The sequence below is a fragment of the Condylostylus longicornis genome, unplaced genomic scaffold (genome assembly GCF_029603195.1).
Source record: "Condylostylus longicornis isolate FDR11 unplaced genomic scaffold, ASM2960319v2 ptg000027l, whole genome shotgun sequence".
Lineage (NCBI taxonomy): Eukaryota > Metazoa > Arthropoda > Insecta > Diptera > Dolichopodidae > Condylostylus > Condylostylus longicornis.
Window position 1 is genome coordinate 5679944 of NW_026577996.1, and position 27898 is coordinate 5707841.

General features: G+C 26.4%; 1 protein-coding gene and 3 non-coding genes across 4 annotated transcripts; 1 reads left to right on the plus strand and 3 right to left on the minus strand.

The window, feature by feature from the left end:
• The first annotated feature begins 2652 nt into the window (after positions 1–2652).
• LOC129607467 (myb-like protein P) lies at positions 2653–27417 on the plus strand. The gene is made up of 4 exons (XM_055518496.1): positions 2653–2790; positions 22970–24148; positions 24215–24502; positions 26339–27417. The coding sequence occupies exons 1-4, from the start codon at positions 2724–2726 to the stop codon at positions 26662–26664; spliced, it is 1860 nt and encodes a 619-aa protein (XP_055374471.1). The 5' UTR covers positions 2653–2723; the 3' UTR covers positions 26665–27417.
• Positions 18195–18267, minus strand: Trnaf-gaa (transfer RNA phenylalanine (anticodon GAA)). Its single transcript has one exon. It is a non-coding gene; the product is annotated as a tRNA-Phe (tRNA).
• On the minus strand, positions 25197–25269 carry Trnak-cuu (transfer RNA lysine (anticodon CUU)). Its single transcript has one exon. It is a non-coding gene; the product is annotated as a tRNA-Lys (tRNA).
• On the minus strand, positions 26133–26205 carry Trnak-cuu (transfer RNA lysine (anticodon CUU)). The gene has a single exon. It is a non-coding gene; the product is annotated as a tRNA-Lys (tRNA).
• Positions 27418–27898: the final 481 nt, after the last annotated feature.

Below are 27898 nucleotides of genomic sequence, written 5' to 3' on the forward strand. Positions count from 1 at the left end.
TATAATTTTAGGCCTACACTTTTTTAAAAGAATTTTTAGGAAATAAAAAAAAACCAAAATCAAAATTTATCAATTTTTTTTTGTTAGTTGTAGGAAAATCAAAGAATAAAAAAAAATAAAAATTTAAACTTTTTAAATTTCCGATTTTTGTGTTTTTTTTTGTACTTTAAGTTAATTGAGAAAGAAGTGCTGTGCTATTCGTATCTTAAGGCTAGAAAAATTTTAAAACATAATTATAATGTCCTTTTTTTTAACAATTTGAGATAAAATAAAAAATAAGTTTTCAAAGTTCCGAAATTTTGCTATTTTGATTTCTTTTTATTGTAAACACAGATAAAACGCGGCATCAAAGGTGCGGGTTTGTAAGATATTGTGTTCAGGACTTATAGTCAGCAAAACAAGCATAGAAAAGGGACGAGCTTATCTATTTTGAAACTAGAACCAACTCTTTAGAAGGAAGGAATGGGAAAGGAAATGTTTAGAGTGGTGATGAATCATTAGCTGAGGAAGACTACGAACACAAGCGCTCTGAGAAGTTTCTTAGAGTGGCGACTGGCGAGACACCGGTTATTTTTTTCTGCGTTGTCAGACCTACGATCGTACTTTTATGTGGAATAGAATAATGGAGGTTGATATTAAATATATTAGAAGCTTATGAAATGTGGTGTGATCAAAGAATTTTGAAAATTTTCTATACTGGCAGACTCACAAAATCTGGAAATTCTGAAAAGGCTAAATATTTATTGGATAAAGGCTTCCTATAATCAAATACTGAGAAATAACTTACTTTACTCAAAAAACAGGAGATCCTAAATATAAGTTACTCCAGCTAATTATTGAATGAAAAATCGAAGGCAAAAGAAATATTGGCAGGAAGCAAAGGTCGAAATGCTCGAAACTGAATAATTATATGGATGTTAATGGGAATTAATCGACAGTGCCAGATACAGAGAAGAATATGCCATACAGTAATAGGATTGGATTTGCAGCACAAGAAGAAGAATATCTGTGTGTAATTATTACAGACTTAATAAAGAAACCCTCAAAAAACTTTTCTAGAAAATGTATTGCAAATATTGATGAAGAGAATCAGTTAATGGAATAAATTTCTCTCTCCCTCTTCTTATATACAATATAGGTGCTTGTTCCAAATTTCCAAATTAGTTTACATGGATTACTATAGTGTCATAGAACAGAAAAAAAAACGCTATTATACAATATATTGTAACGTAAACGCCGTGTAACATTGTGCAAGATATATATAAAAAAGCATAAATTCCCAAAAAAAAAAAACAAGTTTGTTAACAACAATATTCTAAACGCACTCAAATAAGGTTTCACATTCTATCTATACGCATTCATAATGTGTGTGTGTGTATATGATTCTTTTAGTATACCATAGTTGCTTTTATATCTCACATAGTCATTCATATATACATATTATTATATACATTTATTATACAATAATATAAACAAGTATATCAGTTTCTATAAGCATATCTTTTCATTTTAAATACTCTGCTATTAAACGTATAAATATCATAAACAACAGAACTAACACTATTTGTAATATATACGATATATTTATTATCGTAAACTTTTAACATAATACCTAATCTACTCATATATATACGTACATATTGTGTAAAAATATTATTACAAAAATGAATCCTAGTGCCATCATGAATATGAATGAAATAAAATGAAATGAAACAAAACTCTTAATGATGAAAAAAGAACAAATCATAAAAACGGTCATGACAATATGTTGAAAGGTGTCAAAAAAAAAAAAAAAAAAACACAAATATTCAAATACACAAAATATTGTTATAAAAAAACAAGAACAACAACAACAACAGCAAGAAGAAATTGCGCGAAATATAACGGTAAAAAAAATATAAAAAGTATAAAAGCTTTGTAAATTGAAAATTAAACCTCAGTTTAATATCAGACAGGATCAACAGGTCATCCAAAATTGAAAAAATAAGAAGAGAAACAAAAAATCAAAAAAAAAAAAGTGGAAAAATTTTAAAATAAAAATTTTTTTTTTTAAATATTTTCAAGCTTACCCTCTCTGCATAAGGACTCAAAAAAGGATGAAATATAAAAATAAAGTGAAAAAGTGAAAATTTATTAAAAAAAAAATAAAATCTTTTTCTAAAAAAGAATTTGGAAAACTTAATTTCGAAAATTTCAGTGGTTTTTCGTCGTAAGCAAATAAATTTTTTTTTTTGTGGCTGTTCAATTAATTTTGGTGTGTGTGGTTCTTAAAAAAAAGAAATTCTTATTTAAAATTTGTGCGTGTTAAAAAAATTCCAAAACTATAAAATATTAAATTTGAAATTTAATTAAAATTAAAATTATAATTACTTTGGTTTTTAATATTTTTTATATAAAATTTAAGTGGAATATAAAATACAACTACAAAGGATTTCTTAAACTTTAGAGAAAAAGAATGTTTACATTAAGATTTAAATTTAATTTTGAATTAAAAATTATGAATTAAAAATTTATTAATAATAATTTTATTTAATTAATTAATAAAATCTATTTAATTTTTGACTTTTTATAATTAAAATATAACAAAATTTTAAAATGCATTCATCTCAATTAATTAATTTTTAATTTAATTTAAGACCTTTATTGTTTTCTTGAAATAAATTCAATTTGAAATTATTGAAGAGGAGGAAATTATTTTCTTAAAATTATTTTTAAAATTTAAAATGATATCAACTATATTGTCATTTCCACAAATAAAGCAATTATTATTCTTTATTTTATTATTGAAAGGTGAGTTTTTTTAAAATTTTATCAAACATTTTCCATTTAAAATTATTACAACATCTTTAAAAATTGTATAAATACAGAGTGGTTCCCATAATATTGCAAATAATTTCAGGAAAGATTTTTTGATCAATTTTATATAGTTTGTTGAAAAAATTCGGTTCCAGATTTTTCCTTCGTATAAATATATGCTAATAATTTCGGAGTTGTGCAAAATAGAGTACTAATAAGAAATTTGTTTTGAAGATAATCAATAGATCAGGAAATTTAAAGCCCTCCACACAATATTGTTTTTGATCCCTCATAGTTTTTAAATTAAAAATAAATAATTAAATAAGTTCCACATTGAAGCTCTGCATGGTATCCACTTGAATTTTCAAAAAACGAATATCTTATAAAATACAACTATAATTTTGTAAATTTAAGGTTTTGTTCGTGGTGAAATATTCTTCGGTCTCTTCAACCGAAGCTTGATTTTAATGCTCTTATTAAATACATTTGATATTAATATTGCTTGATTACAAAATATTTTGTTTTGCTTGTTCGACAAAATTGAATCTGATTAAGAGGAAAAACATATCTATATAAAGAGAGAAAAATCAAAATTGTTTGGCAATTGCTCTTATCGACACTCAACATTAATAATTTCACTTTGCACCAAATTTTTTAAGATTCCTTTAGTTCCATATAGCAGTAATTTGCACTAATTTTTAAATATTAAATTCGTAATATAACTGACTCACTCAATATACACCTGTAAGAGGGAACTTATTTGGACGAGACCTGAATATTTATCCATAATGGTATTCATTATTTTTACTATACCATTCGCTATAGTGAAAATAATAAATGTTTGACGAAACTTTTGAAATTCGTTAAGGTGATTGATCGGTTCCGGTAGATGGTTTTGGTTGCGATAATTTGTTGGTTGCCGATTCTGGTGGGTCTCACTTTTCTACTAAGACTAAAATTTAAATTAAGTTAAATTGGGCAAGTCTTCCAGCATATTCCGATAATTAAATACTTTGTCGAAGCTTCGGACCCGGAAATATTCCCACAAACATCATTCGTTCGAAAAACAGTTAAAATATTTTAGACTACAACAAATATTTTGATGTTATTAAGTTAACCTATATATTTAGTGATATTTATCAAATGAACAAAATTAATTATATTAAAAACGTGTTCAATCTGAAAATAAGTGGAAGTTTTTCCGTCGGCTCTTTCTGCACATATGCAGTCAAAATTTTTTAACATTTAATCCTAAACCGATATTGAATATAAATTGCAGAAATAACTAAAGCAACGTGTACAACGAATGATTGATTTCATATTAAAAATTTTCATATTTATGAGCTCCTCGTAATAGAACGTATGTATTAGGAACAATCAGAATTTCGATGTGACAATAATACTCGTATTAATGTAGAAGAATTGTAATACAAAACTCATCAGGAAAAAAATTAATTAGAAAAATTTCTATAATGATATTTTATCAACTTGATTTCAAAATTTCTCATTTTTATAGGAAGCTATAATATACTTTTCCATATTTAACGCATAACTGTAAAAATTAAAAATGTTTTTCAATTATAAAAGGAAAAAATTGCAATTCTCTGGAAAAAAATACTAAATTATCTTTTTGTTTAATTATTATAAAAACTAATCTGAAATCATTTTTCTTCATATTCCTTATAAAATATCCAGTGATCCTTTAAATATACGAAATTCAGTGTATATCGTAGTGATGAATCTTATTCTTACACATTATAAAGCGTAATAGTTGTGTGTAGTTTGTGAATTAATTATGAAAAAAGAACAACAAAGTTTTATTATTTTTACTTTTTCAATTTTACATTTTTATTTTAAGTTTAGAAATATGAGTGGGGTTAATTTAAGATTTATTTCTTGTTCCAAAGAAATAGGATGAAGACATTTTAAAAATTAATATAAATAACATTCTCATTGCATCATTATTCTTAATTTTAGTAAAGAAACTAATTTGAGAAAATTAATATTAAATTTCTAATAGAATTTTTAACATTTTGTATTCCGTTATAAACTCTTAACAGGAGAGATTAGACTTTAATGTTCTGTTTTCTAACAAACAAAACAATTTTACTAATAATTATTATTCTCAATTATAAAATGATGTATTTTATGTGATTGTTATGGTCTAGTAGCTCGAGATAGCAAAAATGAACTATACATTCACATTTGGAGTATACTTCTATATATGAGTATTTTTCGGCAATTGAGAAATTCTTAAATATTTGAGAGTTTCATTGAGTGTATAAATTAATTTTTAAATAGACATTGTTCAAGTACCAATATGAAGACAGTTGAATTTTTTAAGAAAATTTTCATTGGCTTTTTAAGAAAATTATACTAATTGCGTTCTTTAATTTATTAGCAATAAGAAATACCTACCTCATTTGGCTTCAGCAGGTAAGGTCAGGTTTGGTCGACTTGGCCTCGGAATAGTACGCTTAGACTATTTAAGCCTGTTGTGGTTCCGCTGAATCTTTCCCTTTTCTCTCTCGTAGAACCAGCTTAAACTTCTTAGGAATCAACAAAAAAATCGGCATTCGTTAAAAGTTCCCAGCAGTCGAACATTGAGCATAATAGGTGGGTCATCATTTCCTCCTCTTCTTCATCACAACACTCTCTACAAAGATTGTTTGCTGAGCGACCCATCCTCCTTAACTCGACCTATAGTAAAAATTCAGAAAAATTTCATTGAATTCGGTCAATTCTGAGCTTGCCAAATTTTTTTTTCGAAAAATGTTCGGAGTTATTCAAAACTACTAGCTCTAACTGCGGAAATTTTCTCAAATTACTAATTAATTAAAAACTTGTACTTTATTTTTTTAACCGTATGTTGTTTGCCATAGTATTGTTTAAGAAAAGATATGCGACAAAAAAAATTTTACCTGATATGCTCAAATTCATGATCTAATTACCTAAATCCAAAACATATCAAATTAATCTCATATTACCTTCACACTACAACTCTTATATCACTTTCTTCTTTTGTTTCGCCTTAACTAGAGTACTTTATGCCTTATTATTCATACATTAGAAACTTTCTAATAAACTTTTAAATAATTCCTCCATAATTTTTAATGTTCAAAATATTTACATTTTTTTTATTTAATTATAATATTATTATGAAAATGACATTTAAAACTAAAAACATTTTAAATAATAATTATATGATAATAAAGGTAAATTGGTATGTTACCCAATTATAATTTACAAAATAAATAAAAAATGAATAAAATTTTAATTTTTTATAAATATTTGCATAAAATGCCACAATACCTTTGTATGTTAAAATTGCAAAATTTTTTGTTATATAATTTAAAATAAAGCGCAATGGGGAGCTAAACATTAATACGCAATAAAAGAAAAATTATTACTAATATTATAGGATATTTTTACATCCAAATGGGGACCTTGAAAAACCTTAACCTTATACAACTAATTGCAATTTTTCAGTATGGAAATATTCAATAATTTAGCTCAACTGAATCGTTACAAAATCAAAATTTTATGGTTTGCGCCCAGTTTTCTTAAATTACTAAAAAATTCGGCGAAAAATGGGATCATTTAGAATTTTGACAATGCTTAGAGATAACACGGTGGAAACGGTGCTTTATTATCTAAGTCGAAATTGCCGTACTTCTAATAATTCGATATATTGTTAATAGCAAATCTAAAAACTTTGATCTGATAAGCGGGAAATCGGTTAATTATGCATAATTTATTGGGAATTATCATTGGGGATTTATTTTTGGAATTGAAATTTTATTTTAAGGAACGAAAAATGTATGAAATCTCCCTTCCCATTTCCCTGAGAAATAATGATTTTTAGAGACAGAATTACGGAAAAATGTCGATTTTATTTTCGATAAACTCCTTAGAATTTTCCTCCTTAGAATTTCCCTCCTTAGAATAACAGGATGTCAATTTAAAAACTAAAAAAAATATTTATTTATTGAACTTATATCACGAAGTGTTCCGACGTCAATAGCATGTTGTTTGCCGAACCGGTTTCAGAACAAAAAATCAAATTCTAAACTTGAAATGATTTTGATTTTGTTGATTTACACCATCATTATTACTTAATTATTTAGTCATTTAGATGTTCCCCATTGAATATTTATTTTTTTTTAATTTTTCGATTTCGTCTCTTTTTTCTTTTAATTTGTTCCTTGAAAATTAGGTTATTAAATCGAAAAAAAAAAAAATTCCTTGAATTTTACCTTAACTACACTAGGAATAATTGGGAAAGAAAAATCATTAATTTATTTTAGAATTTTATCCGCGTGTTTAGTACAAGGATCAAGAAAATATTAACTTTTCCTTATTTTAATAATAATTTGTATTTATGTGTTCTAATATTCATAATTAGTTCCTTATATTTTCAAAATACAAAGGTTGTTTACAACAACAAGGAAGAAAGAACGTTAATGCAAAATAATAGAGTAGAAGAATTTCTGAGGTGATATTAAAATATTAATCGAAGGTTGTTGCGTCAATAAGCCGAAACTTGTCTTAGTACTGTATGTTTACTGTTTAAACTGCCGAAATTGCCGTATGATGAATAACGTGTAACGTAACTAGCGAGCATATCTCTAGAAAGACTGTCATAATTAAGAAATGAGGATATGTGACGATTAATCTCTATTTTTATTCAGATCTTGCGAATAGAAAAAGGAGTCTCTTTGGATCATACCGCTTTGTAATCTTAGCGACTAAAAGGGTAGTATTTTAAACTGTTTAACTAGATTCGATTAGATTCTAAGAGAACCAAGTGGAGCAGACGGCCTCCCACTGACCAGCGCAGCAACTTATTGTAGTCTCCCTACGCTCCTACTAATATCCCTGTCCTGAGTATCAAACTGAAGATACCCTCAAACAAGTTGGACAGTAGCTCCCGAACGCGATATTTTCTTCAGAGTGGAAATTGGAGTATCTGACTCTACCAAAACAGGTATTTCCCCTAATATTAACTTTAACCGAACGCGTTAACCTCACTTAACCTTTTGTAAATTTACTACTCAATAATATTCTTAAGACTAAAAAAAATATGTACGCAATTATTTACGGTTAAATTAAAAAAGAAAAAAAACACCAATCCACAGAAAAGCTTGTATACAACAACAACATTACAAATAATTTTCCATTTAGTTTTTATTAATTTTCTTATATACAAGCATAAATATTTTTCCCTACGCAAATAGCAGGTGTTTCCCATTGTATACAATGAAAAAAATCATTGCTGTGATAAAATGAGTTTGATTTATTAATATTATAATCGTAAATTTCCTAGTTTTTCTTTTAAACTTTTACATTTTCTTACAATTTTAAGGAGAATGAAAGGAAAACTATAACTGTTCTTTATTCTCTTAATATTTTCAATCAACCATTGTTGAAGTTGTCGTCTATTCTTTATTAAAAATGATAATAATTTAGAACTCTTTTTTTTTCTCTCTTAAATGTTGCTTGTGGTGTCTAATAAATTTTATTCATTCATATTTGTTCAATTAATTTAAATATCATAGGACAAATTAAACTACTATTGTGAGAATTTTTTATCTCTTACGAAAAGAATCTTCAATAAAATGGAAATGAGAGAAGTTCATAAATCTTGATAATTCAAAACTATTATTAAGGTATTTACTAGATATAAAAGAAATAAAGAAACTGATTGTTAGCAAAATGGCAAGGTCTATAACAGCCACACTTGAAAGACTAAACTGTTAATAACAAACAGGTTGATAAAGTCTCTGGAAAATGATGTCGCACTGTCAGATCCAAAACAAGCTAGGGTTGAATTCGCGTCTGCAGATATGACTATGTGGGAAATGTTGTGAGTTAAAACTGCTCTCCCATAGAAGTATTAAAGCACAGCTAATAAAACTCTGTTGTCAAAAAGCTTGATATATATTCTCTACTAATTGACATTATAAATATAAAAGAGAAAAAATTTTATGCTGTCGATTTGATAGTAAATCTTTTGCGGTTCTATCAATAAAAACGAAATGCTTTTTGCAGCAAACTACAAAAACGTGCTACCTTTGCAGATAAACCTAGTCCAACTAGAAATGATATAAGCCAGTCCAACAAAGATGGCCTTATTAAATATGAAATTTATTTACCGCTTAATTAGAGAGGTGCGCTTATTAAGAGCGGCTTCTCTTTCACTACATCGCTATAATGTCTTGGGAGTCAAAATAAACTTCTCACATATCTGATAGTCGGTCTCTTACTAGCTTAGTCCAGCAAATATCAAATCAAAATTTTCACCATCACGCATTGTATTAATAAAATTTTAATCTCTTCCCGGCCTGTTCAAAGTGCTCTACAACCAAAGAGCCAGTTTATTCACGCGTATTCGCTTCCGAAATCCCGCCTATCATATTTTTCTAATCGCTTGTTTCTTCAAACACTGTTATAATTTAATGCTCTCAAAATTAAAAAAAAAATTAAAAATTTTTCTCTAATCGACCATGACTAAAAAAATTGCTTTAAGTGGTGGTGGCAGTTAAAGTTCTTGTGTATTTTAATTGACTTTCTTAGAAAAAATATTCTAATAATGATTTTTAAAGTTCATTAAACACAAATTATAAAGTGTGACACAAAGACATAAGAAAAATGAGAACTGGAGTCGGATCGCCATGTCTATTGTTAATTATTGTCTATCGTAAAACCTCTTTCAACCAATTGATTAAATTTCAAATTTCAATTTAAAAATTCCTAACTCATGCCATCCATAGAAAAAAAATTTTGTTACATTAAAGTTATTGTAAAAAGCGTGTAAAAAATTCAGACTAATTTTCTACGTTTAAAAATAAACCATTGCTTTAAAGTGTTCTTTAAATAACAGCCGCCATCCCCGACTATTTAAGTAGACACTCCTGCCATCCTGGTTTTGATATGTATAATAATTCTTTTTATTTTTAAATATAGTTCATAAAATTGTCGCTTTACATAAAACACCAGCAATTATTAAAGGAGCGCAATATTTCTAAAGAGATTAATAAAACTTTACTACTGTTTTTCCAAATTACAATGTCCTAATTCTCTTTTCTCTTCTAAATAACTCTTTTATACACCACCATTTGCCAATAACAACCAGGCATAATCGCACACATTACCAAAACATTTAAACCTTCAATACCGTGGAACTGCAATAACAAAAATTTTTTCACCAGGAAAAAGTGAAATTTATCTTAAAATTTTCTTTCCTATTTGCCCTCATTTCTTTGTATATAGGTAATTTAAAACAACATTGAAGGGATAATCAATTGATATTTTTTAAAACAAAGTTAATGGTTCCAATAAAATTTTTTATGTAAAACGAAAATATCAAAATTTCTTACACGATTAAAACAAAGTGAAGAACAATTGAGAGAAAAAAAATATTGAATTTCATTTTAATAATTTGATTCTTTTCAATGGAAAATATTAAAGGATTTGGAATGATAATCCAAAACTAGGACCTTCTGCCGGATGCGTGTAAAATTGTAAAAATTTTTTTAATAAATTCTAAAAATTCTCGAAACGAAGACTATTGGAAATAAAATACCTACATCTTAAAATTTTAACATTAAAAATAAAATATTGCATCATAGGCACTTTTATGTTAAGTATGTACCACATAAAAAACAAAAACATCATAGAGAATGTCCCCGAGTTCTGTTACCTAGGTTGTATAGTTACTACAGATGGGGCTGCTGAAAGAGACAAAGAAAACAGACTCAAGCTAGCTAGAATGGCATTTGGAAGACAAAGGTTGATTTGGAGGCACTTCGATGCCTGCTTCAAATCCGTACTGCTATATGAAAATGAAACATGGCTGATAAAGAAGAGCTATATAGGTAAGGTACAGATCTTCATCAATACATGCCTACGAAGAATATACGAAATATTCTGGCCAAGAATAATCAGCAACAAAGAACTCTGGGAACTGACGGAACAGGAACCCGTATATGCCAAAATTAGGGGAAGAAAGTGGAGCTGGATTGGCCACACTCTCCAAAGACCAGTAAATAATATCCCACGAAAAGCCCTTGAATGGAATCCGCAAGGTATAAGAAAAGTAGGCATACCTAAAGAATCATGGCGCAGATCAGTAGAAAAGATATAAGAGGTGCCCAAAAAGCATGATCCGAAATAAAACAGCTAACGCAAAACAGGGTCAGGGTTTTAACTTTCTCAGATAAGTACTCAAACGCCTTTTTAAAAATCCCAGGTATTTTACGGAAATTAGATAGCGTAAATTAGAAATTAAATTGTTATCATTTATCAACCCAAAATAATTGTGATGCTTTGGTCTTTTTATAAAATTTTCATTAAATTTAATATTTAGCTTGTATTTTAAATTAGTTTTCAACTTCTTATATTTTGTTTTATTTACGTTAATGGTCAGCTTGTATTTATTTATTGCTTTGCTTATTTATTCGATTGTCCATGTTGGTTTTTTCCTCCAGTTCGTTTAAATCATTGCCAGAATACACAGCAGCTAAATCATCTGCATACACAATATATATAACCATAGTTTGTAAGACCCATAAAGCTATCCTGTTCTAGAACATAATTCACATTGGCCTCAGTACTTTTTATTCCATCTAAATCAGTATATCATTTCTAATTTCAGAATAATTTGTAAACCAGTTATTCCAATGCTGTGCAAGGTTCTTTGGTAGTAAAATTTTCCTATCCAAGATTCAAAATTTAGAAGAGAATTTCATCAGAGTTTCCACCGTAGACCTGTGACAAATTTTAAAATATTATTGAACAATATTATTACGACTACCACCATATTGTTATTAACACTATGTTATCTATATCCTTTTCATAATATCCTTTTTTATACACCTTATAAAAATTTTATTCTTGATTGAGTTGTAAAACTCAATAAATTTTATATTGCCAATTAACAAATTTTTTTTTATAATATCAATTAACATATTCAATGAACTTTTTAAAATTTACAACTTAATAAAAATAAAAAATTTAAAATTTAAAATAATTTATTTTAATTATTTTATTTTTTGAGAAAATTAGTTAAAACAGCCGCTAACATAAAATAACTTTACAATATTTTTAATAGTTTTAATAAAATTCACAAACTGAGTGAAAATTTCACCCATAAACCACTACATATACGAATTACAACAATGTACGAGTTAAACATTTTATTATTCATTAAAAAGTAAATTAAATTATTTTTTTTTTATTTATTGTAAAGTTCATAATTAAAATTTAATTATATAGTTTGATTGTTATCACATTAAAAATTAATTTACGCGCATTATGGTAAAAACAATTCGGTAAGCCATCATTAATCAGCAGTTTTAAAATGAAAAGTATTTTATACAGGTGATTTACAGTAATAAAAAATTTCAATTAAAAGTTAATAATTCTAATTAAAAACTATATCGGAAAATCTTTCAGATCTTTTGCTATAAATAAATTAAAAAATACACTTAAAAAAATACACTGGATCATTGTTTCTCTATGGTCCACTCGAAAAGAGTGGGTAAAGGCTGGGTCGTATCTGCGTATAGGTGTCTGAATCGAGTACAAAAATTATTATAGCACAGCCACCTAGTATTGCTAAACCAAAACAGACACGGAGTCCTTTTGAAGCGCTTTCGCCTAATAACCTCATATACTTCAAAATGAATCAGGCCGAACAAGAATGATGTCTACAACTTATTCAGGAGAAATCAATCCGCTTTATTGCCATCTATTATCACTTTATTCTCCCTAAATAATATTTATCTGACTTCTGCAGCTATCATAGCTACCGGTTCAACCAACTAAATTCTGTCATAATTTTGGAAGAGTCAGGTACGTTAATTATCCTATATTTATCTGGAAAATATAACTATACTATAATTTAATTTTTCATACCTTCTCAAAATTTCGCCTTTGAAAGGATGGCAGAGCAATATACTCAAATTTCGAAAAGATCTTGGGCGTTACGTTTATGTATTGACTCAAATAATTATTAGGTTCTGTTGTTCAATTACATAACTGTAGCTTTGGTTGAGATTTATTTGACTTTTTGTCTGCAATATTGAAATTTATCAAGCAGTGTTTCGGGTATCTGACTCTTAGACTTCCAAAATTATTTGACTATATCTCAGAAATTATTGAAGCCATAATATCAAAATTTAGCATAAGTTAATTTATTTAAAACTATTGAAGTTACAGCACTAAAATTTTGTATAAATAAGTATAGTAATTCGGCATTTACTATTTCCGTGCGAACGTATGTTCGAAGTATTTTATAAATTCGCCACTATGTAATTTTTCTTCCTTATTTCCGGAGTAAAGCAGCAAAAACTAGACCATGTTGGCTGTGTTTCAGCAACATGTTGACTATTATTTAATTAAGCAGAATATTTATTTTAACAGCTATGGTTTATTTGTTCGCCCGTTACTGTTATCCGTTCGTATGGGTATCATAGAGTTGACATGATCACCTCTATTTTTTCTCATTACAAAAAAAAGTTTTAAATAATTTACTTTGTAATTTCCTTTTTAAAAAATTCGCGAAAAAAGTGGATTCTAAAATTTTTCTTAAAATAAAATCACTAAATAATTTTTTATTTAAATTAAAAATTTATTGTTAAAACAAAAGCACAATATTGATTTTTAAGTTCTTTTCTTAAGTGAATGAAAGTGTGAATAATTTCATTTTTCTATTTATTTTTTTTTTTAAATATTTCTTATGATTTTTGTTACTATGAAAAGTTTTGTTTTTTTATTTTTGTAAAAAGTTCAGATAGAAAATTCAATTTTATAATAATAAATTTTTCTTAAAATTTAATTTTTTTTTTTGTCTTTTGCAATATTACAGTGCACTTTTTACTATACGTTGTTCGTAACGTTATAAAATTGAAAAATGCTTTGAAATAAAACACCAATGCTGTTAAAATTTTGAGTGAACAGTGTACATAGCTTCTGTATTGTCTGAAAATTTTTAAATTTTATATAAGTACAATGAAATAGACGGTGTATGTAGTCAAATATAGTGACGCATTTTAAAATTTTTATTCATATAATTAAATTAAAAGATGTTAGGTGTTACGTAAAAGGTAATAATTTTCCATTAAACGCATTACAAATTATAAATGAATTGAATTAATGAACTGACAAGAAGGGAGAGACCAAACTTTATTGAATTATGTATGCTTTATTTTCAATTTTGGATTTTATGTGAATCTAAATATATGGTTGAACATTCAAAATTCACGGCTCCTAGACTAGTAATATATCATTGTTTTTATAAAAAATTCAGCTCAATTATGTATAAAGAGCTATATCATTTAAATGTCTATCACGAGCTGTCATATGAAAATAAAAATTTTTAAGGAGCTGTTCTCTAATAAAAATTTTTTATTCCTTCCAAAAATTATTGTAGGGATAGTCACACCACCAGCAATATTAATTCGTGAATTATAATTTTCATGCACTCTAAGATTATAAGATCCAGAAATACAAAAGTTTTAAAAGTAGAATATTAAGTCTCTCAAACAAATCAAAACTTGGTGAGCTTCTACGAGTATAAACTCTATACATAATATACGAATGGCCTGTTTTTGTCGAGTTAAAAGAGCTTGTAGTTTGATTTTTTGCCTATAATACCAGCATATCAAGCGATATTGTTGTTTTGGCTTGAATAGCGCATTGCACACACCAATTTTCAAATTGGATTGCGGACAATACAAGATCAAATGATCTATTTTGTCATATTTCACCAATAAAATAGTTTCTCTCCGATAAAACTTGTACTGGAGCTAACTGACCCAAAGTCAGTTAGCTCCAGTACAACCTAAATGCCTAAAATTTTCACTTGCTTCGCAACATGTAAAATAATTACCATTTTGGCATGAATTTATTAAACTAAATTTAAGACAACTAGACTGGTGTAAGCATAAATAGAAGTGATCCGAAGTTCGTATAAGACAGGTTGAACAACATAAACTATAATAACCTCTGCATTTTGAATCAACGCGTAAAGACAATCCATTATCACAATACATGGTAATTAAATGTCGGACACAATTAAATGTGGGCGTATTTTCGGGCTATTTCTGCTATTGTCTGCTAATTTTTCCATCTAACATCCTGTCTGTTAACAATTTTTTGTGAAAAACTGTGCCGTTTTTAATATGTGATCGGATGAATTGTTTAGTGATGCATACACACATCCATTTTTATAGCATTTTGTAAAACATAATATACCTGTATGTATTCACTACAACAGATAATTTTAATATAATATAGAATTACTGACTTTACATTCCAAGAATATAAACTCTAGTATAAGAAACAATTTATATTCTAAGAAAAAATACGAACAAACAAAGATTGTACTTGGAGGTCATATATTCTCATATACGTACGTAGATATTTATAAAATCACATTCGGATGTGCATTATATTATGCACCACCTTATACAGTCCTTTGAAAATTGATTCCGTTCTTCTCATTTCCAACTAAAAATAAGTAAGTTTAATTTTGATTCTATATGATTTACATACACATATTACATACATTACATAATAATAATAAATTTCTAAAATTAAAATTTCTATAAAGTTTAAATTTAAAGTTCAATCGATTAAATCAAAATTACAATAAAATTTTATAACGCACACTATAAATTGCAAGTGTATAAGGATAGTATATGAGATGAATAACCGTATAGATAGTGCCCACTAATGAAATATTTATTAAATTGCATCCTTTCAATCCAAAAATAACAATATTAAAAGTGTATAACAGTTATATTTTATTTTAAACGCTTTTAAATAATATTGTAAACTTATTATGTGTGTACTTATTGATTTGAGAGCCGCTTTCACTAGCATTTTTATCATAGCAATTAACTTTTATTATATTCTATATTAAACTCATGTACATGAGTAAACTATTACATTTGTACATACTTAAGTGTGTTATACTGTACACATTCAATAATAACTATACAGGGTGGTGCGGTCCAAGTGTAAAAGCTCTCAAGAGGTGGTTCAAGAATCCAATAAAATTTTGCAAAGCAAAGTTGCATAGGGTCTTGTAGACCATCAAGAGAAAATAAAAAATTTTTTGTGTTTGATCAGCTGTTACTTAAACACGTTAAGTCTAACATTAATCATCTGCATGCTGTTATGTAGATCAATTAATTGACAAAAAAGTTTTCAAAGACAACTTTGCTCTAGGTTTAAAAGCTTTGAAACTATGAAGAATATTCATCGGACACAATTATTTCAATCGGAGACTTCCGAGTCCCCTCTCCCCACCCATACGATTTTTTCTTAAACACTCCAACAATTCACTGTCGGAAAAATTTAACACTCAGACTGAACTACCCTGTGTAAAATAGATTTGATTTTTTTTTTATTTTATAATTAACTAGATCATTTTATTTTAACATGTCACCCATCTGTTCACTTTGATAATGACTCCATTTATATGCTTGTACTCAGTTTACAATATTTATATACCTACATTTTATTGAGTATTTTTATATTTGAGATAATATAAGTACTTTAATTGGTGATAAACATGTGTATATACATAAAATGTAGCAACACACAATTGGTATGAGTTCCAAAACTTAAAAAATAAATTGCGTGTATTTTGTATAAAATAATTTCATTGAAAAATATTGTCCTATAACAACACTATGAAGAATTTTTATGCATTTTTTTAAACTTGAATGTGTGTGTGTATACTATTTATATTTATTAACTTGTTTGTACAAATATACACGATGTTATGTAAAGGAATTGAAAATCACTTCTATTAAGTTCTTTCGAAATTTGGTGATATTTTTATTTTGAGAGAAGCTGAAAATATTTTTTTGTGTATTGTATACTTACGGGAGATTATCGGTATGGCAAAGCAAAATACAATATGATTGCGACTATGTAAGAAGTGGCCAATATGTAAGACGGCACTTCTTACATAGTCGGCTGTTCTTTTGATCGTATTTAACTAATCCATTCACTTTTTACCGATCGCATTACAATAAGGAAGTTTATGTGAGATAGCAAATTTTAGATGTAGAGTTTTCGGTGGAAATGGGTTCTCCCACGGTAGGAAAGCGTTAATAAACTATTTTTAGGAGGATGTGTGTCCGCTTGTATATCAAGTTCGGTTGAACCGATTTTGAAGAATTTTTATATTTGAGTTTATTTTGGCTATGTCACATTTATTACATTATGGGATATGTCAGGCCTCGAGAAGTGGATTTTTTTATTTCCCGATTAAAAATATGGTAAAATATGCTAAAAAAAGTAAGTTTTTACTACATTTAAGATAAATACTAACCTAAGTAAATTTGAAATATTTGATTTCATCCTGATAATATTTAAGTCTTGCTGAGCTTTATTTGAATAAATCTATCTATTGGGATAAGTGATAAGGGCTATACAGTAGCCCTTTATTTAAATTGATAAACTTGTGCTTCCGAGCTAACGATTCACGGTTATTTATAATTTTCGTTCACTATCTAAATTTTTTCAATATGCCGCACATTTGCTTATCGAACACCCTGTATTTAGATTTTAATGAAAAAAAAAAATTTCGAAAACAATAAAAAAATTGATAAAAATTTTCAATTGTAAAGCTTAAAATTTACCAAAATATTTGAAAAAAATTTGTTTGTTCTTATACTCGTATGTGCGTACAACGCGTACGTAAATTGAATGCACTTAAACACTTTTTTAAATTGAAATTTATTGAAGTTTAGTGGTCAGTTTGGTGAATATTTCGTCATACACTTTATACACTCATAATATGTACCTACCTATATTACTTATATTATATTTGAGTACGGTTTAATATGATACGCTCTCATAATTTCATCTCAATGGTTATCAATGTGCGTATTTTAATTTAATTTATTAAAGAGTATGAGAGGAACACGTGTTATTTTGCACTCATCCGAAGAGTTTCGTTAATATTTTTCTTTTTATAGAAATCATCGGTTATTAAATTACAATGAATAGAAAAGGTGGGTTTTACATAGTAAAGGTATATAAACAGATGGTGAGTCTATTATTTTATGTTGATAAAAGTGAAATTTCAGTAAAATTTTTAAATAAAATTTTCTGTAGGAATTGAGAATTTAGGAGAAATTGAAGTAAATATTCGAAATATGAGTTAAATTTTTTTTGAACCCTTTAATTTTGACTAATTATTAATTAAATGGATCGATTTAATCATACTTTACTTGGAAAATTTAAAATTTGTGGAAATTTTATTTCAACACCCGCAATGAAATTTTAATGAAAAATAATTCAAATTTTGCATTAAACTCAAATTAAGCTATGCAAAAAAACAAAAAAAAAATGAAAACCTGAAAAAAAAAAATGTTTGCCGAAACCCGGGATTGAACCGGGGACCTTTAGATTTTCAGTCTAACGCTCTCCCAACTGAGCTATTTCGGCTTCTTATTTAAGCTTCTATTAATTTTATATACATTTTAAACAAAATTCTGCCGCAAGTATGACTTAAAATTCATTTCACTGATTAATAAAAAAAAAAAATAAATAATGTCAAAATTTCCATAATAATTTGACCTAAAATTGTATTTTTTTTTTTGCATTAAATTTTTTGAATATTTAATTTCATTTATGTTCTTATCTTTTATTTTCATGTACATGTGTGTATACACATGTACATGAAAATAAAACGTTATATTAAATAACAAGCATTGTGTTTCCAAATTTACAATCAGTAGGTAAGAATTTTTCAATATGCATAAAATGTTTGGAATACATATACATACATACTTACCAATTTATAGCTTCAATTTGTGCATATTGGTGCGGTGTTGTGGGTTTAAATGCTATTTTGAAAATTGCAATAATAATTTCTTTCAAATATATAGAACGAATTCATATAATATTGTAGGAATATTTGATTTGCTAGTAGATATCTGTATCCTTTTAACAATCCTCCTAAATGTATGCAATAATATGTTTTTTTTGTATTTTGGCCCTTAAGATTCTAAATTTTTAATTCTTTGGACTTAGATTTTAAAAATGTTTGCTACTCTTTAATATCACATGAAAAATATGATAACTTTTATAAATGTCCCTTTCTCTCTCAAAGAGATACCGAAATGGGAAATTGTTATTTTAATTAACAGCTATTGGGCAAACATCCTATTTCAATATAATATGAGTAATACCTGGTAGGTACCGCTCAAATGTAATTTCTGAAGAATTTTACAATAATCTTAGTACACGAACTATAAAGTCATTTTTTGTTATACACATTAATACCGCAATAATAATTTGTTGACGTCATGCTTTTGATGTTTAATTATGGTGTATTTAAAACTTTCATATTTACTTACACTTCAAATTCAAAAAATTAACATTAATATTTTCCCGTGAATTTTATATTATTTCCTGAATAACAAAAATTTTTTTTTCATTTCAAAAATGTTTTGATGATTAAAGCATTTCTTAATGCATAAAAGGCGGTGTATGGGCGTAGGTACATTTGAAATAATTATAAAAATATCATATTACAGTTAATATTTTAATAATGTATAACATTTACAAAATTTATTTATATAATATTTTTATACAAAATTTTTAATTGTAGAATTTTAACGAATAAATTAAAAATGTTTTTAACAGAAATTAATGTTATACTAAATAAATAACATTAGTAAATGACAGTTAAATTAATTATACGAGTATAACAATTTTAATTCAAAAAATTTAAAGTTTAATTTATCATAACGTATAAATAAAAACAAGTGCCTACTCCTTTACATTTTGTATGTTTGTATTTAAGTGTTGCCTTTTTCGATGACAATTAATGAAATTCACGGTAATTGGCGGAAATACTTGCAATATTCAAACAATTTATATTTGTTACATGTCATAAATTTGCTCTTTTATAAATTAGAAATATTTTTGATTTTGTTAATATTAAAAAAATATTACTAAAACGGACATAAAAATCAATCAATCGCAATCATATTCCGAGTACTTTTCTAATAAACAAATGAGAATCAGTAATCGGGGGGTAAACAGGATTTTCATTTGCTAAAAATGTTTTCTTGAAAAATATTTTAAATAAAATTTTTGCCTATATAAAAATAATTGTAAATTTTAAGATTATTAAAAGAAAATATAAAAATTTCCCATATTTCAAAAGAAAAATTGGGGGGAAATGAGTATCAGAATATCTTGTTTGTCTAAATAATTGCCTTCCTGTGCTGGTACAAAATTCATATAGGAAGAGTTGAATTTACGTGATTATAAAAAATTAGCACCTTAAAACTTTAAAATTTCAAAGCAAGAAAACCAAAAAGAAACAAACATCGAAATGAAATGCTCTTCAACTAGAAAGAAATTTTAAACGGCAACACTTATACTATCAAAATGAGAATGCACTATAATAATTGAATAAGTGCACTTTAATAATAGTTTTACGTGTAAGCATCATTTTTATGCACCTATAATATTATATTGCACTCAATTACAAATACGTGTAACATATGTTATTCATGAAGAAGAAGAACAATTAAAAACTTTAGAAATATTCTCGTCCTCTGGCATCAAGAACTATTTAACACTTTGATCTGTTGATTGCTATGGTGGAAAAGAAAAAAGTTCTTTTTTTTTGTTTTGTTTTTATAACCAATAATGAGGAAATAAAAATTTTAACGAATTAATTTTATAGACAATTTTAGATGAACTTTGAAGATCATGCATAAGGCGTTCCATATATATACCTTCATTCATAGCCTTGTGTTTTATATGTTTAAGTTTAATTTTTAACAGGAAATTTCTCTAATAAAACGTATGAGACATTTTGTTTTTATAGCACTCAAATGAATACAAACAGGTAAAATGTTAATTTAATTGTTTTAGATACAGAGTTTACTCATATATACATATATATGAGTAAACGCCATGTGTGGATATGTGTGAGAATTATTGCTGTGCGAATGTCTTTAACTTATATAATATTATAAATGCAAAGGTCGTATTGAAATTTTTATCTTTATTTTAAGTATACGGGGGAGATTATTTTGGCCATGTAAGTTAACAGTTATATTTTTTTCCTTTCTGTTTTTATATTGTATAAATATTTTTTGCGGTTTAACATAAAATTTAATTGAAATTTTGCTCCCCTCTTGAACGAATGAAAAGTTATATTTTTATATTGTTTCATACTCTTCTCTTTTAAATAAACAAATCTTACGCTTATATTAGGAAAATTGGGATGTTATAATAAATTTCTCTTTAAATTTTATAATGTAGGCAGGAGTAAAATTTTAATTAGAATAGTAAGGAGCCGGGAGTTCCCTTTATATACTGATCTGTAAAAAATATAAAATACTATGATATGACGACACTGTTTTAGTCTAATGAGTAACAGAATTTTATAAAAAATATTTTATAACTATCACCCAATTCTAGACCAATAGAAGCCTAATCGGCATTCGTCCACAACACACTTCTCCCTAATAAATCTATTCAAGTCTCTTGACGAGGTTCATTAGATATCACGTGCGCGGCCCGAGAGTGCACCAAGTCCGACCGACATTCTAAAGCAAGTTGCACCCTTTTTTAGTTTCCTCCATTATAGATAATGTTTCCCAACTCCCACAAAGGCGGAATCACCATTTTCTGTAATTTTCTTGTCAGCTTCCGACTATGGTAAATCACGCATAAATGATGTTATCGTAAAATTTTCATAGAAACTTTTAACGTGAAAGATTATTTCCCTGAAATGATGACAGAAAAATGTTCGTAAGTCTATCGTAAATACTGCCTTTCTTTGTATTGAAATGTGAGTGAGTATATAGTGATTTATATTGTATATTTTATTCAATATCTGAATGTTGTAATGACCAACTGTAAAAATTTTCATTTGTTTTTAAAATTTCACTTTAAAAACATAAAAAAAAATAACAGTATTTTTCTAATTTTATCAAAATTTACTGGATTACATGAGTTAATCCTTGTATATCCTTGTTATAATTATGGAATATTATTTGGAATTTAGATAATTAGTCTTGCAATATACAGAACAAAGGGTATTGGTTTAAAGTTGGCAGTGAAAAAAAAACCCCTTTAATAACTAATTTGTTTTTTTTTCTTCTTTTTTTTTTTTAAATATAACAAATATTTATTTTTTCATAGAAAATTTTTGTGCTAATCAAGTGAAAAGCGTAGGATAATTTTTAATTTAAAGAATGAAAAATCTGCTTTAATTTTAAAAAAAAAATAATTTTTATTTTGTAATTTTCACCGTTTTTATTGTTTTATACCGCAGATAATGTGTATAACAGTTTTGAAAAATTAATTTTGCAAAATATTACTTTTCGTCTTAATTGTTAAGAAATTTTTAAATCAACTCGATTTAAAAATTTTTGTATAAAAATTTTAGGACTTTAAAGGTCTTTTCTATTGTAAACCATTCTGTTATATACACAAATATCACATTAAATTAGTAGAAGATATAATATACTAGGGTATTAGAATTCAAAGGTTGTAAAATACCCTAGGTTATTTGAGAATACGCAAGAAAATTTATGAAAATACACGGTTTTAAGAAAGAAAATTCGCACTCAATTTATAATATTGTATAACAAAAAGTATAACACCTATAGTGTAAATTCTTTTAAAATTCAAAATTTGCATTTAATGTAGAAGAAGGTCACTGTTCTATAGCCCACCTCATTTTGAATATTTCTCAGAAAAATTCTTTCCAAACATGAAGTCAAAGTTCTCTTTTCAAAATAATTGATTGTTTGTATTATTCCCGAAAACTTTTTTTAAACAAAATACACAACTTTTTCTTTGAAAACTTCTTTTCCTTGTGAAAACAACATAGTCTTATCCCCCTATATTCAACCAATTTATAAAAATTTTAAATTTCAACTAATTTAGTTTTTAACCTTTAGAGTCAACATTAATAAAATTTAATCACCATCTCAGGCAGATCAGATATGACGTAATTTCATATTTGATTTTTATTGCATAGCAAGTAAATTTCTTTTGCCTTAAAATACTAATTAAATTTTTTCCTTCTTAAATATTTTAAATTATTAAAATATTTTCATATTAATTTTTTTTTTCAATTTCAATTTCACCCACAACAAATTTTGTTGTTCAGTTCATGCTCAACCACCATTTGCATCTTTAAATCATCAAACAAAAAATGAATTACAACATCATCAACATCGTCAGCATCAACATCATATAAGACAGGAACCACCACAACACCAACAGAGAAAACAAGAACAAAAACAAGAGCTACCAGAACAGGCCGAGCAACTAAAACATAATCCATTTGATTTACATGATTTGTCTTTAATAGGTGAACAAAATTCAAAGGAATTAAAAGGAAATACAAAAAAAAATTCATCTCTACCGTTAATTACTTTCAACTTAAAATATCCTCTTGATTATGAAAATTTTAATTCAGAAAGCTTTCATCATTTATCAAATAAAAATAATAATAATAAAAATATTGAAAATATTCTAAATGATCAATATAAAATCAATGGTAAAAATATACAAATACCATCAATATCAGCATCATCAATACCAGCACTAAAATCAGGCAGTACAAGAACAGCTACAAAAACAACATCAAAAGAAGAAGAGGAAAAATCAAAAATTAAAGTAAATAAACAACAATTGAAATATTCTCATCAACAAAAACGGGAAGTTATACTTGCCGATGTACCACTTTGGTCCTTACAATTTGCAACAATTGCTCCAACCAATTCTAATATTGATTCAAAATATAATAATAATGAAACACCATTATCTTCATTATCAAAATCAAAATTACAATACACCTACAATAAAAATCCAATAGAAGAAGATCCCGATACAATTCTACCTACTGATGAAAATTTTACATCAACAGAAATTTCTGAAAATGAAATCAATAAAATTTTCAACCCAAATGAATTTTTATATTTAAAAGAATACCATCAGAAAAAGAAAAGAAGGCCACCGTTTTCATCACGAATATTTTCGAAATCATCTGAAAAACCAACAAATAAATTGTTTATTGGTATTGATGATGATGGTGGTGGTGGTAGAGATGATGGAGGTGGTGGTGGAGGTGATGATGTTAACCAAGGTATAGGTATTACTGATAATAGAATTGATGGATATGGTCGTAATAATAATGATGGTAATACAGATGAAAATATTGGACATAAAAAAATAAAATTTTATTTAAATTCTTATCCGTTCCATGGAGAAAGGTTAAATGTTAAAAATAAAATTTCATCTAATTCCTTTAATGGTGATGGCGATGACAGTGAAGATTATAATGGTAATAATAATTATGATGATACAAATAATAAATATTTTGTTAATTTTAATAATGAAAATTTTAAAGATTTTCAAGATATATTCAATAATAAAAGGATAACAGCACCACCAGTATGGATGAAAATGTTAAGAAATCGTAAAGATGGTCGTAAACCATGGGCTTTAGTTGATCGAAAACAAGAGATTGGTGGCGGTGGTAGTGGTGCTGGTATTATTGGTGGAACTAGTGTAGGTGGTGGAATTAGTCGTATGCAATTTTTTAATGAACCAGATAGTAAATCCCATAATTCGATTGGATTTACAAGACAAAAATTGAAAACACATCAAACTCAATTTGTACCATCAGTAAGTGTTGGTAAGTTTAATTAAAAATTAAATAATTGCTCTAAAATCCCTCTCGCATCTTCTCAAAAGTAAAATATTTTTGGGAAATCTGATGATAATTATTTAATTTGTAGTGCGAAATTTGAGAATTTTGAATTGAACATAAAAATTTCATAAAATTTAATATTTACTTTATAAGTTTTTAGGAAAAGTTCAACAAGTACCAAAGCATTTCCAAAGTTAGGAAGTGTTGACAATAGAAAAGGAATCACTACAGGTTTACCGCAAAACATTTCAATGTCATCACAAAATAACAATGCTCTTGTATGCCATACAAAACAATTGAAAAATTAAAAGTGCTTTGAAAAATATTTTAAAAATAGACTAATTTTCTTACTAATCGTGTATATACAAATGTACGCATATGCTTGCATATATCATATGTGTATATGTTATTATATATACAACCTACATACCTCACAAAATATGTATTATAAATTCAGTCTTAGCAACAATAATGACATGTTCAATAAATTTGATAATTTCATCCAATTCTATTTGCATGTATGTATATGTTATTCATCATTAAATGTGTGAACATATGTGCACTCACTTCATTATTTCTAACCTGCAATGAAAAATAAAAATTTTTTCTTAAAAAAAATTTTTTTTGGAATATTTTTTTTTTTCATTTTATTAATTTTCTAAAAAAAATATTTTATGCTCGCCCAACGTGGGGCTCGAACCCACGACCCTGAGATTAAGAGTCTCATGCTCTACCGACTGAGCTAGCCGGGCTGTTGCGCCATTTTATATTTTATAAGAATTTTAAAGTCGGCACAATATATCAAAAAATGTTATCTAATATTAGAAAATTATCGTTAAAAATATTTATAAATGATTAAGTAATTCGAGAATTACAACAAAATAGCAATTTTATAATAAAAGAGAGAATTAAAAAAGCTTTATTGTGCCATATTGGTTTTTTTTGAAATCAAATGATAAAAATCTTAAAATTTTTAAAAATAATTAAAGCTTAAAGCTTTAACGTAAATAAATACGATCAATGTAAGTTGCCATTGCCATTTTCGCAAAAAAAAAATTTTTTTTGATTGCTATTTGGAATTACCACTTAAAATTTGTAATAAACAAATATGCATACATACAAATGTATATAATGTGGATGATTATGCAAATATACTTCTTATATACTCAGTCAAATAAATGAGATTTAAAATTCTCATTTGAATTAAAGAAAAACATTTTACAAGTAGGTTAATAAATTTCTTTAAATTTAAAGTTTGCACCTGTTTTTATAATATTATACAATTAGAGACAAAATTGGCAACACTGTCCTTAATTAAAGTGCATAATGTTTTTAGTATAATTTATTTTAATGAAGATTAACTCCTTCAAATGTCCCGCAAATTTTGAATAACATATTTAGGTTTAGTTTTCCTCCTGGTTTTCAAATAATTTTCACGTAACTTTATGTGATTAATCGTTTCATGAGCCTAAAAATAAATGATTTAAAAATCTTACGCTATATACTATTCAATTATTTTCCAAAATAAATTAGATCTTCAAACAAACGTAGTATTTGTAAGAACTCTGCAATTTTTATTTTTCATATTTTTTTTTAATAAAATAATTTATTATTTCGCCCAACGTGGGGCTCGAACCCACGACCCTGAGATTAAGAGTCTCATGCTCTACCGACTGAGCTAGCCGGGCTTAAAATTTTTATAATTGAAATTATTATGTTATTCAAATTAATTATTTAAAATTTATTTAAATATAAAATTTAAAAAAAATTTTTATAATATTATTAATAATTTTTTTTTGAATATTTATTTTTATTTTGTAGGAGCAATGACTAATCTTGGTGATTTTTTCGATAAACTTAAAAATAATGTTGATTTTATGGAAAAAAGTAATTTTAATCCAGATGCAATTGATATTATGGAAGGTGATCATTTAAGAAAAATATCCGATAATATTAAAACAGAAGTAATGACAGATAGCGGTGGACAAACAAAACCAACTGGTACAGCTGCATTTTTACATGCAATAAGAACGTATAGACCATCACAAAAAGTTAGAGCATTAGTTTCAATGACACCAGAAGGTTATCATGGTCATGGCACACATTTTAGTGATCCAAATTATATGTGGATGGGTTTGGGAAAATAAAAAATAGAATAAAATGTTATTTTTTGGAAGAAGAAGAAGAAAAAATTATAAAATTTATATATAAGAAAATAAAAGAGATGGATATATATTTTTATGATATAAGATATTTAATTATTTAATAATAAATAAAGCATTTACTGACTTATTATGCAAATTACATATTATATAATATTATAAACATAAATTTTTCAAAAATTAAAAATATATTGCAAAATTTTTGAGAAAAATGTTTTTTGTTATCACAATTTTTCAACAATATTTTCAGTTTTACAAATTTTTCATTGAAAATGCACACAGAGCCGGATCTATTACAAAGGCTAAACAAGAGCTTAGGAGACCCCAAAATTGTGTACGTTGCTGTATACACATGAAAAATTTGCTTTCTATTTTAATTAAGTTTTAAAAATTCTATTTACCACCCAAAGAAATTCATAAATTGAATACAAAATTTTCTTGTTCTCATGAACGAATTTCTTAAAAACCTGGAAGAACTCAATTTAAATTTTATTTTATTTCATAAATTTTTATGGACAAATTTTATTGAAAACACATTATGTAATATGCTCATCTCCCATTTATTCTCATAATTTAACGGTAACCTAAGGCCTCTAACATATAAGAAATCCGGCTCTGTATTAACAGTACGCAATATATTATTATGCATTTATTTAACCAAAAATTTTTATTTGTATATTCAAATTAATAAATTATATATTATTAATTTACATAAGTATATGTATAATATATATGTAAATCCACATATGTATACATAAAATAATATTATATAACAGGAGAACATTAAAAAACTGAATATTTTACTACCTAATTTTAAGACAACGAATGCAATTTCATTTATATCGAAAAATATAAAAAAACAAAACAGGAAATATAAAAAAAAAAATAATAGAAAAAGAAAAGTTATTGTGGTATTTGGTAAAAAATATTTACCTATACAAACTTATATACATATATATCTATCATATTATATAATAAATATAAATTTGTTAAGAAAAATTAAATATACCTATACTTACATTTAAAATAATAAAAAATAATCAATAAAAATTTTTAAAATAAAATTAAATTTTATTAAATAAATTTATTTGCATTATTATATTATTGTATTATACGTATGTATGTAATTAAATATTATATATGTATAAAAAATAAAAATAATAAATTTATTTACGATAATTACCTAAAGTTACATATTAAAATTTAGAGAAAGAAAACT

What these genes read in the sequence shown, in the direction of transcription:
- LOC129607467 (XM_055518496.1), top strand. Translation starts at nt 2,724, where the DNA reads ATGATATCAACTATATTGTCATTTCCACAAATAAAGCAATTATTATTC. An exon ending in CTTTATTTTATTATTGAAAG is followed by an intron (nt 2,791 to 22,969) that starts GTGAGTTTTTTT and finishes TTTGTTGTTCAG; the next exon opens with TTCATGCTCAACCACCATTT. An exon ending in TGTACCATCAGTAAGTGTTG is followed by an intron (nt 24,503 to 26,338) that starts GTAAGTTTAATT and finishes TTTATTTTGTAG; the next exon opens with GAGCAATGACTAATCTTGGT.